This window comes from Thalassophryne amazonica, chromosome 3 (genome assembly GCF_902500255.1).
Source record: "Thalassophryne amazonica chromosome 3, fThaAma1.1, whole genome shotgun sequence".
In the NCBI taxonomy this organism is placed as follows: domain Eukaryota; kingdom Metazoa; phylum Chordata; class Actinopteri; order Batrachoidiformes; family Batrachoididae; genus Thalassophryne; species Thalassophryne amazonica.
The window spans coordinates 112,016,013-112,038,171 of NC_047105.1; the positions used below are offsets into that span (position 1 = coordinate 112,016,013).

The 22,159-nt window shown below is 39.5% G+C and overlaps 1 protein-coding gene across 1 annotated transcript in view; it reads left to right on the forward strand.

Moving 5' to 3' along the window:
• arfrp1 (ADP-ribosylation factor related protein 1) overlaps positions 1-22,159 on the forward strand; it is a 60,930-nt gene that overhangs the window by 34,659 nt on the left and 4,112 nt on the right. Inside the window, 6 exon segments of the mRNA XM_034167312.1 lie at positions 8,293-8,338; positions 8,340-8,373; positions 14,980-15,061; positions 21,200-21,270; positions 21,356-21,401; positions 21,404-21,455. Of these exon segments, the coding sequence (XP_034023203.1) occupies positions 8,293-8,338; positions 8,340-8,373; positions 14,980-15,061; positions 21,200-21,270; positions 21,356-21,401; positions 21,404-21,455 (331 nt within the window).

Sequence of the window (22,159 nt, forward strand, 5' to 3'; positions counted from 1 at the left end):
ATGCACCTGTGTTCTTCGTCCATAACAGACGCCTCGATCCACAACATTGACATCAGAAAACCGCTCACCCACACAACGCCACACACGCTGTCTGCCATCTGCCCTGGACAGTGTGAACCGGGATTCATCCGTGAAGAGAACACCTCTCCAACGTGCCAAACGTCAGTGAATGTGAGCATTTGCCCACTCAAGTCGGTTACGACGACGAATTGGAGTCAGGTCGAGACCCCGATGAGAACGACGAGCATGCAGATGAGCTTCCCTGAGACGGTTTCTGACAGTTTGTGCAGAAATTCTTTGGTTATGCAAACTGATTGTTTCAGCAGCTGTCCGAGTGGCTGGTCTCAGACGATCTTGGAGGTTAACATGCTGGATGTGGAGGTCCTGGGCTGGTGTGGTTACACGTGGTCTGCGGTTGTGAGGCTGGTTGGATGTACTGCCAAATTCTCTGAAACGCCTTTGGAGACAGCTTATGGTAGAGAAATGAACATTCAATACACGAGCAACAGCTCTGGTTGACATTCCTGCTGTCAGCATGCCAATTGCACGCTCCCTCAAATCTTGCGACATTTGTGGCATTGTGCTGTGTGATAAAACTGCACCTTTGAGTGGCCTTTTATTGTGGGCAGTCTAAGGCACACCTGTGCACTAATCATGGTGTCTAATCAGCATCTTGATATGGCACACCTGTGAGGTGGGATGGATTATCTCAGCAAAGGAGAAGTGCTCACTATCACAGATTTAGACTGGTTTGTGAACAATATTTGAGGGAAATGGTGATATTGTGTATGTGGAAAAAGTTTTAGATCTTTGAGTTCATCTCATACAAAATGGGAGCAAAACCAAAAGTGTTGCGTTTATATTTTTGTTGAGTGTAATTACGACATCAGGATCTCATAATTACGAGATTAGGCTATTTTTATGTTATTTATTGTGTGTGTGTGTGTGTGTGTGTGTGTGTGTGTGTGTGTGTGTGTGTGTGTGTGTGTGTGTGTGTGTGTGTGTGTGTGTGTGAGAGAGATAGAGGTGGGCGATACAGACGGTTGCCCAGTTCCAGATCACCTTTTTTAATGTCCCGCTATATGGAGCCATAATGAAGCTGAATGTCCTTTAATTGTGTATCGTTGTATTGGGTATTTGGATGTTATTTATCTGAAAAAGTCTGGGTGGAGTAGCGCTTCTACTTAAAGTGTGAAGCCACATTATGTGTGGTGCAAACATTTGCCAGAAATGGATCACTTTTGCCGGTTCCAGATCATGACACTCTGTGTCACTTTGGGGGCATTCCTGGCATCTGGCTGGAGCGCCTTTAATGCAGAATGATACACACTGTGCTCGAGAATGTATTTTGAACAGAAAATGATAGAAATTATACTTATTAAATGAGAATTTACTTAGTTTCGAAGGCGCCGTTATACGTTTTTACGAGCAAAAAATGAAGTGTGGGGGTGAGATTTCTACCAAATTAAAAAGTAAAAGCCCCCACATTCATGCCCATTCGTGATTTTGAGATGACCCCCAATATCCACATGACTCAACTACAGACATGAGGCTGCTGCTTCAGTGATCCGCAACCGGCAAATTTTTGCGTCAGAGATAAATGCGTGCAGCAATTAAACAGCAAGACATAACACACTGACATTTTCTACCCAAGTAAGTAAGTATTTTCTCACTCTAGAACCAAAAACACAGAATGGCTAACTCACCTTTGCTACGTCTTAGAGATCGTTACTTTAAAAACTTGCAGGAATGAGTCAGTGAGAAAAAGCGCGCACACCGCAGACACCGGGATGTTTTGATTCCTCTGCTGATCACAAGGATGGCTGGATCCGGTCGAGCTTGTGGTCGTTTGTAGACAAAACATCAATCTTTCCATTGATACCAAGTATTAGCTTATTCGTGCTGATTACGAGAAACGGCGGCGCAAAAACTACAGCAGTGATCCGGAACTGGCAATGATCCGGAACTGGGCAAGTGACTGTACTGGGAATTTTTGTATTGATCCGATACCAAGTAAATACAGGCCCAGTATCGCCGATACCGATACTTTTTCATATTTAAGCTTCATAGATCCAAAGGATCCAAAAGATCGAGGATAGGATTTCGCCAAACATTGTACGTGACAACAAAATACTTTATTATCACAATCAACATTTTTGTTTAAAAAAAAAAAAAAAAATCGCTCAACACAACTTAAAACACAGTCTCCTGAGGTAGAGGGCTGACAAACCACAATACAAGGGTGCGCTGCTCCGTGTTGTGTGACACAGCGCAGCGCTGCTCTTACCGACAGAGAATAGACTTTGATGAATCTGCGTGCGCAGCAGTCAGTGCGTGAGGGAGAGGAAAAAAAGCTTGAGTATCAATCTTCTTACACGAGGATCGTTCAGTATCAGTACCAGCGTTGGTATCGATATTGGGATCGATCCGCCCACCTCTAGTGTGTAATCGCTTCCATATAATGTGCTTCCGTACTTCCAGTCCCTCGGTAAAAACAAGCGTGAGAATTCCCGAGTCATAATCGAAAATCGGCCACTTAACCTCTGACACTGCACTGTGAGCCACACCACGGTGCACTCAAAGTGTGGATTTCCCCCTAAACTGTTCCTGGATGAATGAAACTCCTCCAGCGAGGCGGGGCACGGGGACCACAGACTAGCATGCGCCCAGGTGGGAGTGAGCCCCGCTGTGTCCCTCAGTGATCGGTGGGGCTGTGTGAGTGAAAGCTGAAAGACGCCCCGTGCTCCTCCCTGGACATTCATCCAGGAGCACTTCAGGGAAAATCTACACTTTGTGTTTAATTGCAGTGTGTTATCATCGGCTGAGCTCAGCCCGTCTCTTTACTGAGGGACTGGAAGTACGGAAGAATATACATAAAACAATTTAGACACCTGATCTTTTCTCGGAATTATGAGATCAGCTGTCTTTTTTTTTTTTTTTTTATGCAGTGAATGCAATACGCTTCCGTAACAACACAGTCCAGTGTACTGGAAAACATTTATTATGCTTATTTTTGATGAGAAATGCCATTGACCGCACTCAGTAGTGAGCGATATTACGCTGAATACGCGTCCGCCATCAAGCACGCACATTTCTTTGTCCCAATGCCTTCCCATCAGCCCCCGTGCGCCCGAGATGCTGAAGTGGCTTATTTCTTCCGCACTTAAGCAAACAGATAACGTGTAAAATTTCACGGCGTTGAAGTTAGCCTCCGGTTCAGTTAATTCTGTAGTTAAGGCAGAAAAGTTGAGGGAAATAATTCGACTGAGTGTTGACACTGATTGTCTTTTTTTATTTTATTATTTTTTTAAACATTCTACAGTTGTAAAAATGTCATGCATTTTAACTAATGCCTTAACATGGTCTTAAATGCACTTTCAGATTTCTAACAATTTGGTTTTTTTTTCGAAAATGTAAGAAAGGGACATTTCACGTTTTTCCACGAAAATACTGTACTTATTTGTTTTTATTTAATTCATTATTATATGGTTTTGTATACAAGTGATGCCACAGAATGTTAATTAAAGGATAAACAAAATAAAGTGTGGGCACTTATTGGTCCTTGAGAATAGAATTACATGATCAGTACAAAAAGAAATACATGGTGACAAACTAACACAAATAACTATAGCAGTGTGATGATTTACCCAAACTGACTCCATCGAAGGACCCAAACTGACCCAAATATGACTAAATAAAGTACTTTTATTTATTTTCAGAAATGTGCTCCGTTCTTAAAAGCAAACGGCACTTGCCTTTGCAGACGTACAGCGAGACGCACTGCTGCCTCGTCAGGGCTTGTGACATCAGATATCAAAGTTCAGAGTCTGTTGTATCCTCCCCCCCCCCCCCCCCCAAAAAAAATTGGCAGTACTCACAAATGTACTTTAACATCCCTTCAGCTAATATTCACAGAACATTGGTTATCTCTGCTATGCACAATTTGTCATTGCCTCGTTGAATGGAACGTTCCATTTTTCACCTCATGAAATATTTGTTCCATTGAATGTATGAAAAAACATTCATTATTTGTTTTACTTAATGGCTAAAATAAATCCTTGTGATTTGATATTTTATTAATTTATGAACAACAGGAAAGGGACTTACATTTTGGTCCAACAGGAAACTTTAAATAGGAATCCTAAATTGTTGTCAGGCAAGAACAACTCTGATGGTGTAGTCCGTGATGCCGTGCACTGACTTTGTGTACAGACTGGCTTATGCTCAGTTGAGTGAAAAATTACATCAGACATTTGTCCAGCTCTTCATTCTGACAGCTGTTCATGCCTCCAGATGATTTACGGTGCAGTGGATTTGTTTTGTGTGTGTGTGTGTGTTAGAAGTATTAGCACCATCGATTAGCTCATTAAAATCCTTGTCCATCAGCAAAACAAACTCTATCATGTTTAGCCAAAAGCTAGCCCCGGTAGTATGAGTGCTTGCAGTGGTTGGGTGTCGCAGACCGAATGTTCCGCCCTGCCTCTACTGCGCATGTGTCATTTCGGAGCTGAGCCGCTTGTCTAAAGACAGACTTTATTCACCCAAGGCGATCAGATGGATTAATGGGAGATTTACCCATCAAATGACAAGGTAAAACCTCTTAAATCATTCTAAAGTCATTTTAAAGAAAAATGAGGCCATTTTAAGCAGAAACAAGGTGAAAATCTGTGACGCTTTGAAATGACCGACGCGCATTGATTGCATCAGCCAGCAGCTCGTGTAGCCGCGGCGCTCTGATCACTTTGTCTGTCTTTTATGATGAAATAATGCTGAATTTATGTTGAAATGATTGTTGTACAAAAGCTTCAGATATCTTTCACTGAGCTAGATGATGACTGGAGTGCAGTTTTTTAGCAGCAACGAGATGATAATCCGTGAACCGAGAACCAAATTCCACGCTTAAAAGCACTGTTGCATGGTAAGTGTAACACAATAGCAAATGATATGAATAATCAATGTCCTGTGACATACAACCCACCAATCAAATGACAAGGATCCTCTCAGCCGTTATATAATACCAAATGGTGAGTTGGAGGGTAAAAAAATATGCTATATGAAATTTCTCTGTATTAAATGGGAACACCTTGGGGTATGATTGATGATCACCTCATTAAGGTCATTTTAACGTGATGTCACAACATCTCAATAACTACATCTATGCTGAGGGCACCTCTTCAGTGAGTAATTTATATCAGTGAGTGATCATTTGGGACCCAGGGATTCCTTGAGGTGGTAGATGTAGCACAAGTCTTGAACTAGGTAACGTCACAATCCCCCCTTCATGTGTCACATGAGCTCTTAACTTCCAACCAGAGTGTTTTCACATTGGATGTGTCTTGGTTGCTTCAGCTGTGAAGGGTAGACATGTTTATTTGCTTGCACGCTAACATATGACTAACTAACACATCTGTTTGTGTCTTTTGATTTGTCCACTGATTAATTTGAGTGTTTTGTGTCCTGGCAGACCTTTCTGGAACAAACAAAAACAAAGTTCAGTAAGACTACAAGGAATAATTTGTCAAAGATCACAACGACTGTTGCCTAAACAGTAAGTGGATTTTCATCTCTCATTGTTGTGTTACTTGATGAATGTTGGATGTTTTCAAGAAAGTGAATACGGTGTTATTACCATGACTCCTGTTCTCTATTGCTGCTTGTTTTCAGTGTAGCAAACTCTGGTCAGTAATGTATAATGTACTCAAGCAAACTGTGATTCTCTTCTAAGATAACACCTGGATGGCGCTTTGATGGAGTCTGTACCAGATCACCAAGTATTATCAAAGCACCATTATGCACCCAATTCCAGTGAAGTTGGGATGTTGTGTGAAATTGTAAATAAAAACACAATACAATGATTTGCAAATCCTCTTCAACCACAAAGACAAGATATTAATGTTCAAGCTGATAAACTTTATTGTTTTTGTGCAAATGTTTCCTCATTTTGAAATGGATGCCTGCAAACATACTTTCAAAAAAAGCTGGGACAGTGGTATGTTTACCACTATGGTACATCACCTTTCCTTCTAACAACACTCAATAAGCGTTTGGGAACTGAGGACATTAATTGTGAGTGTCATGATTGGGTATAAAAGGAGCATCCCCAAAACGCTCAGCCGTTCACAAGCAAAGATGGGGGCGAGGATCACCCACTTTGTGAACAACTGCGTGAAAAATAGTCCAACAGTTTAAGAACAATGTTTCTCAACGTCAGTTGCAAGGAATTTAGGGATTCCATCATTTGCAGTCCATAATATAATCAGAAGATTCAGGGAATCTGGAGAACTTTCTACACATAAGCGGCAAGGCCGAAAACCAACATTGAATGCCCGTGACCTTCGATCCCTCAAGGCAGCACTGCATTAAAAACCAACATCTTGTGTAAAGGATCTTACCGCGTAGGCTCAGGAACACTTCAGAAAACCATTGTCAGTTAACACAGTTCGTTGCTACATCTACAAGTGCAAGATAAAACTCTATCCTACAAAGTGAAAGCCATACATCAACAACATCCAGAAACACCGCCACCTTCTCTGGGCCTGAGTTCATTCAAAATGGACAGACGCAAAGTGGAAAAGTGTGCTGTGGTCTGATGAGTCCACATTTCATATTGTTTTTGGAAATCATGGACATTGTGTCCTCCGGGCAAAAGAGGAAAAATACTATCCAGATTGTTTCCAGTGCAAAGTTCAAAAGCCAGCATCTGTGATGGCATGGGGGTGTGTTAGTGCCCATGGCATGGGCACTAACACATCTGTGATGGCACCATCAATGCTGAAAGGTGCATCCAGGTTTTGGAGCAACACATGCTGTCATTAAAACAAATGCTTTTTTCAGGGATGTCCCTGCTTATTTCAGCAAGACAATGCCAAGCCACGTTCTGCACGTGTTAAAACAGCGTGGCTTCATCGTAAAAGAGTGCGGGTACTAGACTGGCCTGCCTGCAGTCCAGACCTGTCGCCCATTGAAAATGCGGTGCGCATATGAAGCACAAAATACGACACGAACGGAGACCCGGAGTGTGAACAACTGAAGTCGTACTCAAGCAAGATGGGAAAGAATTCCACCTACAAAGCTTCAACAATTAGTGTCCTCAGTTCCCAACGCTTATTGAGTTGTTAGAAAGAAAGGTGATGTAACAAAGCGGAAACATATCACTGTCCCAGCTTTTTTGAAATTGTTTCAGGCATCCATTTCAAAAATGAGCAAATATTTGCACAACAATAAAGTTTATCAGTTGTGAACATTAATATCTTGTCTTTGTGGCCTATTCAGCTGAATATGAGGTGAAGAGGCTTTGCAAATCCTTGTATTCTGTTTTTATTTACATTTGTCACAACATCCCAACTTCATTTGAATTGGGGTTGTATTTAATGTCGGGTCATAGAGTATTTAATGTTCAGGACATTTGAGAGTTGTTTAGAGGCTCCCATATTGCCACTCATTAGAACAGATGCAAAGTGGGGAACATTTGCAAATGGCCACCTTAATTACCCTTTCTCATGAATGGATTCACCTGTGTAAGGAGGTCAAGGGTCAGTGAGCTTACCAAACCTATTTTGTGTTCCAATAATTAGTGCTAATGTATTCAAATCAATAAAATGACAGGGGTGCCCAATTTATGCACACTGCCTAATTTTGGTTTAAATAATTATTGCACACTTTATAAATACTACAGACGTTCATTTCACTTCTCAAATATCAGTGTGTTCGTCTGCTATATGATATATTTAACTGAAATTTCTGATCCAGACAACCAATGATTTATAAAGGAAAATCATGAAAATTATCCGGGGTATCCAAACTTTTACATACCACTGTAGACTGGCCTGTCCAGGGTGTACCCTACCTTCCGCCCCATGACTGCTGGGATCTGTTCAAGCCTTCCCATGACCCTTGATTGGAGTAAGCGGGTATAGAAAATAAGTGTGTGAATGTACAAGCAGACCTGTTGGGTTCTTCAGTACAAAGGCTGATCAGTTTCTGTCATCACAGAGTATTACATCCATAATACATATTACGCAACTTTGGCAGAGCCTTGTAAGGAGATCTTTAGTGTTGTTTTTAATTCTCCTCAATGAAACTTTTTCTAACTTAGGTGTCAGAGGGGACGACATTCCCCCGACACCCCCCCCCCCCAAAAAAATAAACTTTTGTCGTGCATTGTTTTGTAATTAAAATAAAACTGTAGCATCCTATGTTTTGTAGTACTCTGAGTAAACCTACAAAATTAATTGCATTGTGTAGTTTATGAGCTTCATGTTGCAGTGTTCAGTAACTAATTTTCCATCACAGTTGGAACAATTGATGTTGGCAAAGCTCGCTTGATGTTTTGGGATCTGGAGTCAAGAGGAGCTTCAGTCCCTGTGGGACAAAGTAAGTTTAAAAATACAGTATTTACAATCATATTTGGCAGGAGCAATTCTCTGTTATTAATTTCATCCGATGAGACAGGATAAAGTATATTCAGCAACGACCATTATTTTGCATGATGAAAACAAGACCATAGCGATACCACATCAGTGTTCTAAAACACTGACAAAGATAAAATTAACATGCATTATTGTTGATGAAAAAAGATAACTAAAATGTTTTGCGTGAAATAAAAACTGAAAATCTTTCTCCACTTTCCTCTACAAGCTCTTACACTTTGAAAATGTTTCCAAAATGTGACGCATTCAGCAGAGTTCATGATGATGCCATCCTGTCGCAAAATCATCAAGGCTGGACACAGTATATATTATATAACAGCTGAGTGGATCTTTGTCATTTGTTTGCTGGGTTGTATGTCACGTGACATGGATTATTCATTCCATTTGCCATTGTGTTTCATTGACCGTACAATAGTCATTTTTAGCGTGCAGTTTTGGTACTATATGAAATGTGCTATTGCACGTCCTGATCACCGTGCAAGCTCACACTGCTGGGGGCGGTGTTTAGCTAAACATGGCGGAGTTTTGTTTTGATGGCAGACAACGATTTGAAGCAACACACACACATACACACACACACACACACACAAAACAAATCCACTACATTGTAAGCTGCCCAGAGGCATGAAGAGCTGTTAGGATGGAAAGCTACAAGATAAGCTAAAAGATACATGTCTGACGTGATTTTTCACTGGACTTCACTGGAGGAACTACACAAAGGCTGAGTCTCAATTCTACCCCTTGGCCCTTCCCCTTACCCCTACCCCTCCATTTTGCGCGGGCACGAGAGACGGAGGGGTGTCTCGATTGTCTTTTTGGAGTGAGGCGGAGGGGTAGGCGAAAGCCTTCAAACTCCTCCGTTTGGAGTGAATCTGGATGCACACTCCGTTTGGAGGGGTAGGAGGAGCTTACCGCTGTCTCCGAAAAAACAAACATGGCGCCGAAAGAGCCGCACAAATGAAGCGGCTTTCATTACAAATTACGCTGTTTAGAAAGTTATAACTTGCCAAAAAACTTTACAGGCAGTTGTCTATGACAGCAACATGTATGCTGCTGGATGCATGTTGCGTATATTGTCGTTCTGAGGAATATCGTAACTTCGCTCGTGCGCTGAGGCACTATAATGCATATACACACGAATGCTATGATAAGACACTTTCATATCTCACAATGGAGAAAATCATGATAAAGGATAAGCACGTTAATTTGTATGGTCATAAATCTTTGTATAATATCAATCCCTGCTGTTGGATTTCAAGATCTGTAACGTGTGTATTTTGTAAACAAATGGAGCCCTGAGCGCACTCGTCTCCGAATAAGCTTTCAGGCAGAAAATGAGAAGTTTCATCAATGGGAATAAGTTGGAAAATATATACACACACACATATATATGTGTAACACATAACCTGACGTCCTAATAGACTGATATTATTTGTCAAGGAAATTTCTAAAAGAAATAGGGCTGGATGCAAAAAATGGGAGAATTTGAAAAAGAAATATACCAGAACTAGATGCAGCCCATAACATACATACAGGTGCTGGTCATATAATTAGAATATCATGAAAAAGTTGATTTATTTCAGTAATTCCATTCAAACCGTGAAAATGTATAATATATCATTCATTGCACACAGACTGATACATTTCGTGTTTATTTTAAATAAATAAACTGTTTTCCTGTTTTATCATTAGTATTTTATATGATTGTCTTTTTTAATTATTTTTATTATTTTACTTCTTTTACTTATTTATGTTTTAAAATGTTTTTATTGTGTTTTAATCTTATTTCATTTTATTCTGCTTTTAAATTATGTTTATGAAGTGCCTTGAGGCGATTAGTTGTGATTTGGCGCTATATAAATTAATAAATTATTATTATTATAAATTATTTTAATTACTAATGAATTAATTACTAATCAATCAATTGAGTAATCAAACAATATTAATTATTATTGATTAACTATTAGTATTATTAACATTAATAAGATTACTAATAATTATTAATAACTAGTATTATTAGTATAAATTACCAATTAATTGAACATTAATTAACATGACATATTGCGATGGCATCGAAGAAATCTGCGACTATCTTCTAGTCTTGTTTTGGAAGTACACAAAGTTAGTGCACAGCATCACAGACTACATCATCGCAATTGTTTTTTCCAAGTTGACTGAGAGCATTTGGACTACAATTTAAAAGTTTGTGTTGTCAAAACACCCTGGAACACCAAATGTAAGTCCTTTTTGTTGGTTATAAATTAATAAAATCTCAAATGACAAGGATGTATTTTAGCCATTCTGTAAAACAAATATTTTTTTCATTCTTTCAGTGGAACAAATATTTAATTCAGTGAAAGCTGGAATGTTCCACTCAACGAGGCAAAGCTGAGTTGAGTGGAACATTCCAGCTTCCACCTCATGAAATATTCATACCATTGAACTCATAAACATTAATTTTTTATACAATATAAAACAATGCTAAAATACCCTCGGCATATGAGCATAACAACAGGAAATGGAATGTGACTATTTTGAGTTTGGATAAAAATTTAAGGTGGGCTCATCCAGGTCTATACCTGATGCCATGCATTGACTTCTTTGTGTACAGGCTGCCGTCTGCTTTCCTCAGTCCATTGAAAAATCACAACAGAAATTTGTCAAGCTCGTCATCTGGCAGCGCTTGTATTTCAGCTAGAGACGTCCCAGCAAATACTGCAATTGTCTCCAGATGGTTTATGACATACTGGACCTCAATAAGCTTATTTAAATCATTGTCTGTCACCAAAACAAACCCCACCATGTTTGTTTTTAAGCTAAGCTCCGTCACTGCTCGTGTGAGCTTGCGATGGCCGCAACGTGCAATAATACAAAACGTATAGCACCAAAATTGCATGGTAAATAGAACCAAAATTGCATGGTAAATGGTAAACAAATAATGAATGATTATGAGTTCAATGGTACGAATATTTCATGAGGTGAAAGCTGGAACATACCATTCAATGAGGTGAAGCCGAGTTGAATGGTATGTGCGTGCGTGTGTGCATGCAGAGTGCAATGGTACCAAATGTATGGAACCAAATTTGCACTCTAAATGGAACCAAGCTGCACTCTAAATGCAATGCAACACAAAATGGGATGAATTAATCCATGTCAGGGATATACAAAGCACCAATCAAGGACAAGGATCTATTTAGGCGTTACATAAAAGAAAATAATGAAGTATAAAGTGTGCATCATATTTAAGTTAAGTTGGCTTAAGTTGTGGTTCTTAGAATAGATAAAAACATTACAAGTCTTGAATTATTTCTTTTATTTTATACTGCTTTGCTTTAACAAATTTCCAGCCAGTTCTGAACATGCAAATAGAATAACTAGATCCAACAAATGTTTCATTTCAGTAGACCTGCACCCCTATAACATTGTGTATTTACAAGAAAACCGAATATCCAGTTGTATGTTCTTCTGGCGGGAAGCTGTGCAGATTTAAAATATTGGGGGAAAACACCACATACGTTCAATAATTCAACAGGTATATTTTGTTAGGTAATGATAACATTCATTATTTCATATGTGTGAAACACAATATTGATTGAAGTGGTAGTCAGCAATAATGTTTTTTTTATCATAAAGACTGAAATGTCTAGACTGAAATGAAACTAAAATACATTTTCACTTTTGACAAAAGTTAACAGACTTTTAGTTGACTAAAACATGACTAAATAAAAATGGAATGTGAATGACTTATGACTAAAACTAAAGGCTAAATTAAGAAACGGCTCACAAAATTAACACTACACTTCACACACGCAGGAATTTCAAGTTTAAAACACTTTCTGGTGAAACACGTGGTGAAAATCTGTACATACAGTAGTGTTCAGAATAATAGTAGTGCTATGTGACTAAAAAGATTAATCCAGGTTTTGAGTATATTTCTTATTGTTACATGGTAAACAAGGTACCAGTAGATTCTCACAAATCCAACAAGACCAAATATTCATGATATGCAACACTCTTAAGGCTATGAAATTGGGCTATTAGTAAAAAAAAAAAAAAAGTAGAAAAGGGGGTGTTCACAATAATGGTAGCATCTGCTGTTGATGCTACAAACTCAAAACTATTATGTTCAGACTGCTTTTTTAGCAATCCTGTGACTCATTAAACTAGTATTTAGTTGTATAACCACAGTTTTTCATGATTTCTTCACATCTGCGAGGCATTAATTTTGTTGGTTTGAAACCAAGGTTGCTTGGGGTCATGTCTGTTGAAACACCCATTTCAAGGGCATGTCCTCTTCAGCATAAGGCAACATGACCTCTTCAAGTATTTTGACATATCCAAACTGATCCATGATACCTGGTATGCGATATATAGGCCCAACACAATAGTAGGAGAAATATGCCCATATCATGATGCTTGCACCACCATGCTTCACTGTCTTCACTGTGAACTGTGGCTTGAATTCAGAGTTTGGGGGTCATCTCACAAACTGTCTGCGGCCCTTGGACCCAAAAAGAACATAACATAATACACCCTCACTTGTTTTGGGTTTGACCAATAATCTACATTATATATATCTGCTGTATGTCTGTTCTCTTTCATCGATGTTTAAAATTTGCCTTAAATGGCTGATTTAAATAATTTAATCTGTTGTTTAAGAGTATATTCTTGCAGTCACACATTCTTTAGTTGTTTGTAACATCCTTGAAATTCTGAATTATAGTCTGGCAGTAGCCAGTTTTTGATATCCGTCAACTTTTTCTCCAAATTTGACAACACAAGATATTTCTGCCTCGTTTTTAAAAATACAGTTTCTTGGGGACTGGACAGAGAATCTCCCCCAAAGTACTCAGTTTTAGCCACTTGTTCTATCATGTTGTTCCACAAGATGGCAGCAGAACATCATCCAGCCAAATATTCCACAACAAACAGCGTGATTCAGCAGTTTTTATTTTCTGAACAGCATCAACACATGAACTGAGCACACTTACAGAGACAAAAGATACTGAGCTAGGGATGGGTATTGAGAACCGGTTTCTTTCGGTATCGTTAAGAATATTCTGGTCCACCGACATCAGTAAGCTTTTGCTTAATGATCTGTTTATCGGATCCTCAGAGTGGCCGTTGTTTTGGGGAGTGTTTGTCAGGAAAATTATAATTTCTCTACATTGATTACAGACCCTGCAGCGGGTCTGTAATCAACTTTTCTGCAGCGCGGCTTTGCTTGAACCTTGAACCAATCGAGCAGTGGTTCGCAGATTGAAGCAGTGCTTCGATCTAATTGCTTTGTTTATTCTTTCTTTCTTTCGCTTAATTTCCCCCACTAAAACCCTAAAGAGCATATGTCTGTGAGTATTATTTACCTTTTTTATGTTAAACCGACCTGTTATGGTCTTCTGAAACAGTTGACAGATGTATTTTATAACTTAAAACGGGAGCGATGCTAACGCGCTAGCATGTCTATGGCAATTTTCCATGTTAAAAGTTAGCATTAAGCAGTTGCAGCTGTCATCACGTTCGGGTGCATTTATTTTCAAACTGTAATATTTTTAAATTTATTTTGTCATATATTAATAATCTATGATTATTATATACAATATATACTTATATGTACAGTTTAGAGAAAAGACAAAAAAAAGAACCTTTCTAACCAACAGAAAATATAAAACCAACATGAACATACATAAATAAATACATAAATACAGAAATAAATGTGTTTCCTGTGAACACCTAGTGACCTTACACCTCCGTTCATCCCTGTCTTATTTAAGTTTAATGACAGTTTGTTTCGGTCAAACCATATATTCAATGTGTTAATTTCTTCAGTGATTTCCTCCAGAACTATCTGCCAAACTAGAAAACTGCTGCATCCTAATAAGAGCAGAATACTACTGGAATGAATTTGAATAAGGAAAGTTGGGGTTTTTTTTTTCACTAAATGGATGCTGCACTCACTGCAGTTTATCGTCTGGAATAGTCCCAGATTGCATTTCAGAGCTTCTAGAATTCAAACATTTTCGTGCAGGTGGTGTTGTGGGTAATTTTGGGTTTCAGCTTTTTTTGTTTTTCACCACTTTCATCCCTGAAAGTTTCAATCGTGAGTCGCTTTTGTGCTGATTAAAGTCACTAACTGGGACTCCTGTCTTATTGGGAGAAAGAAAAGAGAATCGTCCTCCGTTCTGTTCACACAGCTCCAAACACTGCGTGGCTCTCTGCCAAGTCAAGCTAGAATGATAGAATCCAGTCGGAATTAATAACTTCAAAGTGAAACACCGTTTTGTTTATTTGTATTTATGTCCAGAGATCAAGGATACAGTGACCAATTTCATATTTATTTACTTTAAGACTAAATGAAATACATAGAAAACCTGTAAAGCCTACTTTTAGTACAAAATTCACGAGGTATCGACAAGCAGAATTGATAATGGCATCGATATCGATAAAATCTTATCAATACCCATCCCTATACTGAGCAGCCATGACCCAGCCACCGACAGAAAGTTGAAGCATGCCATTTGTGATTATATTGTTCCTGTTTTCCATCCATTAGTACTACGCCGAGTCCCACGGTGTGATCTATGTGATCGATTCAACTGATGAAGAACGTCTGTCGGAGTCAAAGGAGGCTTTTGGTCAGTGACACCCAGAGTCATTTGTTCCACTAACATTTTCTTTCAGAAATTTCTGCATACTAGAAAAAGAAATTAAAGGGTGTACCCAAGCCTCGTGCTGAAAAGCACAGCAAAAAGAGTTCTTAAATGACAGCTTCCACATAGCATTTCAACAGTGTCACTGTATTCCCAGAAATGAAGAGAGATCAAAATGTGCTTATTGCGTAGAACTTCAACTTTAATTAAAGAGATGTAAAAAAAAGAAATTGCATCGGTCATTTAAAAATGACACACTAGTAATACTTGTCTGACTGAGTCGCCTCGGCTAGCACCTAGCAGCTGACTTAGAACTGGTGTGGACCATGGGAATACAACTGTTTAATTAAAACAAAGCATCACCCAGGTGTGCAGGTGTGGTCAGTTCTCTTGTTATTCATTGGAAAATTAAGGACATAAAAAGTCTGGACTTGATTCCAAGTGTTGAATTTGCATTTGATTGTTGATCATTGGAAATTTGATCAAGTGGTGCTGATGCAAGTGAAAGACGACATAATTAGGCTGGGGAGTGGGTGATTGAGCCTGTCTGGCAGATGGCAGAAACACGAGTGACCAAATCAACACTTTGTGTCTCTTAAAAGGAAGGAAGGCACTGGTAAGATGAGCAACACCAAATGTCGTGGAAGACCTCAGAATTCTTACCTTGTTGAAGAAAAGCCTCATTACAACATTTAGCTAAATCCAGCAGAGTGGAGAAGGTAGACACGTCTTTATCAGAGTCACCAATCACGAGCTGTATCATGAGTTTATGACAAGGTGCAATCCACTGGTATGGTTCAAGAACAGGAAGGCCAGATTAGACCTCCCCATAACACATCTCAAATAAACAAAAAACACCTGGCCAGTTCTGGAGCATGTTTGTTTAGACCAGTGGTGTGCAAACTGTTCCAGAAAAGGCAGAGAGGCTGCAGGTTTTCTTTGCAGCCACTGAGTCCAGCAGGTGATTGTACTGATGAACTCATCCCACCTGTTCAAAGGGATGCTCAGTGGTGGGCACAGATAATCAAAAAATTAACTTCGATAACAGATAATAAGATAACTGAAAAGTTATCTTTGATAAAGATAAACCGATAAACCACCCAAAAATGTATCGGAAGTTACAGATAATCGACAACCAATAAATTCCGGTGTTGTCTATGGGACATTTGCAGTTACTAAAGAGCTGAAATTGATTTTTAACACAATCGCTTTTGAAAGCATCAAAGCGGTAAAAGACCCTAAAGATAAGCAAGAATGTTTGACCATGCTGCCCCCTGCAGGAAGCAGCACAGACAGATCCTGAGAGCAAACACGAAATCAACTCTTTACTAATCATAATCATTTTTCTTTCAACATTCTGCCCCTGCTGGAAGCTCTTGTTTACAACAGCGCTCCCACCACAGAGGCACACCAAGAGCAGCCATAAGGCCAGCTCTCTATCAATTTCAACACTCCGGTCAGGCGGAGGTCTTGAAAAATAAAGTCATACTAACTTATGGTTTTTTGAAAATACTGATAGAATAACTCCATTAATGTCAATTCTGTCATTTGTACAAAGTTAAAATATAACATATATCTTTTAATGTTGAATAAGGCACTAATTCTGAGGTTTTGTAACAAACGCAGACCGCAAAGCATTCTGGGTAAAAGTGCTAAACAGTGATTGGTTCAGTAATCCATTATGTAAACCAACACGTTAATGTGACGTGTCGTGTGTTGGTTTAAAGATAAATGTGCTTTTGTAAAATATTCCATTTTTATTTGTAAAAACAGGCATTTTTACGGAGCCCTGGAAGTGTCATCGCAATTGCATGTTTTAAAATTTTTATGATGTTGTAAAACGTGCACTCAATATTAGTAAGTAAGTAAGTAAATTTATTTATATAGTGCCTTTCACAGACATAAGGCCATGTACACACGTTGTCGGGTATTTGTAAAACCGAATATCTTACCCTTTCAGTTTGGGGAAAAAAACTTCATCCACACTACGTCGTTTAAAAAAAAAATCCATCCACATCGAACCGTATAAATGTGTTGTAATTAGTCTGCCAAACCTTTGGGTGGCGGTACTGATTAAAATTCTATCCAATCAGGAGCCTTATTCTCTTGTCGTCACTTCCACAAAAACTAAAAACGTGGCGCCAACCTTGTTCGTGTGGACCGATAAGGAGTCGGAATTACTTCTAACCGTAGTTTTAGAATACAAAGTTAACATATATGCACACAAAAAGCGCCTGGACAATGGACAATACCAACACTTTGAGAGCAGCCATGTACCCAGACGTTTAATACTGCCATGAACACTCCTGGCCAGTAGATGGCAGTAGCGGCCTTGAAAAAATGTCAAACAAAATTCCAGATAATCTGTGTCTGCTACATTTAAGATGTGTGGAATTTAACAAACGCAAATACACTAACGTCTATAAACCCAAAGAATATATTCACGAGAGTTTTAGGCACTAGAGTTTAATGCTGTTATCTGTGGACCCTGAACAGAGTGTCTGAAATGCATTTGTCCTGTCGTGAACGTCTGAGATTACCTTATGCTACCCATAATGCATTGCTGCCTGGCACAGCATGTGCTCACAAAACCTTAAAAATTAGCACATTACTTTAAACGAAAACATATATCTGATATTTTCACTTTATAAACTTCAGACATGACAGTAATTTTAAATAACTTGTCTAAAATGAGTGGTTAAAATTTGAACCATAAGTTAAACATGGATGACTTGGTGACATTGCGATTATATTAGTATGGTGTTAAAGGAAATGACTTTTTTTTTGGTCACCAGTTCTCCTTTGCTTACAGACGATAGTGGTTTCTGATTGCAGAGGGTAGAACAACATGCCTATTAGGAAACTTTTAACAGGTAGGTCTCAACAGCTTTAACAGTTCAGCTTAGTTTAGTACGTTATCGGTCTAAAAGTTATCGGACGGTAATTCATCGGAAGATAATTAGTCCGATGATGGTTTTTAAATTTATCTAAAAAGATAAACCGATAACGAAAACATTATCTTCGATAATTATCTGTTATCATATTATCGGAAGTGTGCCCACCACTGGGAATGTTAATCAGTAAAATCACCTGCTGGAGTCAGTGGCTGCAAGAAAACCTGCACCCTCTCGGCCCTTTCTGGAATAGTTTGCACACCACTGGTTAATGCTGCGTTTACACATAACGGCGACAAGTCACAAATGCCATGAAGTACACATTCTTGGCCGCTGATCACGAATGTGATGATTCGGGGCAGAGGCGTCAGGTCCTCAGGAACTGCTGCAACCTGTTACCATGCGTTACGATTAACGGCACGTGTTGCTGGAGAATTATCAGGAACCATTACGCACGGTCAAGAATAGTGTTCCGCGTTGTTGCGCGTAACAGCGCATCAAGTTCTGTCACGTTGTGAACGAGGTGAATTGTCTCCACACACACACACACACCCATATTCATCTAACCGAATTCAGATCGCTCCAGTTTTTCAGAACTTTATGACTGCATGTGTAGTTGGGCTCTGTGCCATAGAGTGGCACAGAGAGGAGGAAAAGGACAGCGCCAGATGTGTGGCTTCATGTGGCTCTTGTCTCGCCCATTTTCCCAAACATCTGGCACATGCAGCAGGTGGAACACCTGCAGGAGCGCGCTGAAGAGCACTGAAATTTGACTTTTAGCCGACTTGGTGTCAGCAGTCAAACTGAATGCGATGCAGCAGGGTTTAATTGTGCGCGCGCTTCTTCCTCCGCCGGACTGGAGGAGGTGCAGAGATGTCTGGCTGCACGTGAGTCTCCCCTCTCGCTCCTCTGGTTGCTCAGACTCCATTCTCCCGCTCATCGGTTACAACAGCAGGTGGAACACATGCAGGAGCGTCCTGAGGAGCTTTCAGCAGGAACTGTGGACCGACATTTGGAGCCGAGTTTAATTGTGCGCACGTGACAGAAAACTGATTTGTCGTGGCGCGCAGTGAAATGTGACGCCGCGTTACAATTCGTGTCAAAACTTGACAGTTTCTGTGTCACTTTGTAATAACACGTGACAGTTTGGGCTCCAAGAACCATCACAGGAACCACTACGAACGTTGTCACGTTCTGTTAAGGATCACTACTCATCAAGACGGATCAACACGCTCAGTTGTGACCTCCACGACGTGAGACGAAATGAGGATGGTGTGTGACATTCGTGGAAGATTTTTTGACAGGCAAAAACATGCTCCACGAATATCAAGAATATCATGCACCAACACGCACTATTAAGAAACCTATTCAGATGCGTTAAGTCACATTAAGAATGTCAGGAATGTGTCACGAATGACAGAAAAATGACATTCGTAACGCGTCTTGGTTATGTGTAAACGCACCTTTAGACAGATGGAGCAAAGATGTACCAGAATGAGGGGAAAACAAGTTCATGGAGAAGTTACAGAACGACTCATGATCTGAAGTACACCCCATTGTCAAGCATGTATGGCTGCTAGTGGAACTGGATCACTGGTGTGTAGTGATGTTGGGAGATCGAAGTATCATGGATTCTGAACTGAGGTGTGTACGCCTGTACCATCTGCTTTTATTCAGCCAAATGATACCAGAACAGTGCAGATGGATAATAACAGAAATATACAACCCACGGTTTGTCAAGGCAAAAGAATGGCCAAGTCAGTCACATGACCTCAACCCAGTAGAACAGCTTTTCACTGACTGAAAACAAATCCTGAGGCAGAAAGACCCACAAACAACAGCAAATGAAGGAGGCTGCAGGAAAGGCCTGGCAAAGAATCTTAAAGTCCCCGGTCACACAGCACTAACAAAGGACACCAAAGCCAAAACAAAACAAGAAATCTGGACTTATGTTGACTTTCGAAGACATCGTTTAACCACCTGCTTCGTTCCTGTAACTGGCGCTTCATCAGAATTTTAAACTGTTGAAAAATGTGAACAAATCCTGATGACAACCTCAATTCGTCCGTATTCCGTTTTGCTTTCTGTCTTGACAATTCCTCATCATTCATACCATGTTTGATTGTCGTCCAACTTCATCCAACCTCCCAAGTCCGACGTCTTGTTGACGATATCTGAACAGATCAATAACTAAAGATCTGACGAGCTGAATGTGACTCGTCCATGTGTAGGATGAAAAGCAACGTTTTCATACAGAAACAGTAGTGTCAAGAACGTTTTATCAACTACTTTAACTATTTACACAGCTGCAACATGCGTGCGCACATGCACATTGCACCCAAATCTCCACCCCAACCTGTGCCGTGGACACCACAGGTTGGCTGCAGACTGATCACAGGCTGACACTTGGTCGAGTTACCCGTCATCGTGAATGATTCGTTTGATTTTGTTTAAAGCGTCAAGGTCACTGTTTGCTTGTTTTTCTTTTCTTAGTTTCAGTTTTGTTTCGTTCTTTTATGCGCTCTGGACTCGCATGGTTTTCGCTGACGGGAGAAGTGCCACCTCATTCGTCCATTTTTTTTTTCCTCAAGGATTTGTGACATTGTGACTTTTTCCCTTTATTCAACCATCGCCGTGTGACCGGGGCCTTAAGGGATGAAACTTTGCATTTGACCATGAGGTTCTAGAGTTCAGACAGACATCGACTGCAAAGAGTTTTTCATCCAAGTATTACCAGTAATCCTTATATTTATGATTGTCGAATTAACTTTGGTCTTAAAAAGTGTTGTGTGTGTGTTCCATAGCGGTTGATCAGCTTTTTGTTAAACTCTTGGAATTAAATCTGAAAGTCTACACACTTGTGGTAAATCACATCTTAATTGTATCATTTCAACTCTCTTGTAGTGTAAAAAATTATAGAAACTGTCACTGTCCACATATTTATTTTCCTGGTAAATTGGTGCACTTTAAATGCCTCTGAACTTCCATATCAGTACAAAATAGGAGTTCTTAATAATTTGTGTAATTGTAAAAATATTTTGTATAACCATCTCTTTGGAGATTATATTTTGTATATGATTAAATGTTTTAAGTGGTTATGTGGATGCAAGGTTTTTTTGTTCATTGTTGATTAAACTGCAGAAACCGTTATTCATTCATGTTCATTTGTTAAATCTGTAGTGAGATTAATCCTTTTTAGTCACTGATGTGCTGTTGTCATCTCCTCCAGAGAAAATGATCAGCAGCGAGACTCTGGAAGGCGTTCCACTCCTGGTGTTGGCTAACAAGCAGGATGTGCCGGTAATAGTTGGTTACTAATATTATTTCAAGTATGTACATCGTGTTCAGTGTTGAGCCATGTCTGGTATTTGCTTTGTTTCCTCAGAACTGTCTGTCAGTGTCAGACATTAAAACAGCTTTCAGCGACTGCGCCCCAAGATCGGCAAGAGAGACTGTTTAGTCCAGCCTTGTACTGCCCTCACAGGGTAAGACACATGCACGGGAACAAATCAACCATACCTCCTTTTTGAGTACAATACAAGACACTTCTGCAGATCTTTAAGAACACTGTATTAATGTTAAACTCATACTGTCCCATTTCTAAAGTAGGCACTCACAAAAGTAGTATTGGAGTTTAAAACTTCAATTTTACATCATGCTACTACTCATTAACAGTTGTATGCTCCAATAATGTTAACACTGATACTAATCAAGAATCCGTAGAATTGCCGTTGGCTTGAATTTAAAGTCGGCAATGAATATCTTCCTGAACACCATCGGAAAGATAAAAGAATCAGGAAAAGTGTACTGCATCTTGTGCCATCAGGATGTTAAACACGGTAAGAATTTTTCTGTCATGAAAATAGACATTGTGCTGTTCAAACAGGATGTCACACAAGAATATGTGACTTTTTATTACTGTAGATTTTCTTTCATTGGAAAACAGACATTGTGGCTTTTAATGGATTTACAGGAATTCACACAAGAATGTAAGTGACGTTTTACGTTTTATATTTTACCATGATTTTCTAAATATTCTACAAGCTTTCGCTGTGGTTTTTGAATTGCTTTAGTGGAGGTGGAAGGATTTTTCAGGCTATCTGTGGAAAGAAAGAGTCAAGACATGGACCAATTGTCAAAATATCAGGCTCTTTAATAGGACACTTCAGACACTGTGTCAAACAGGTTG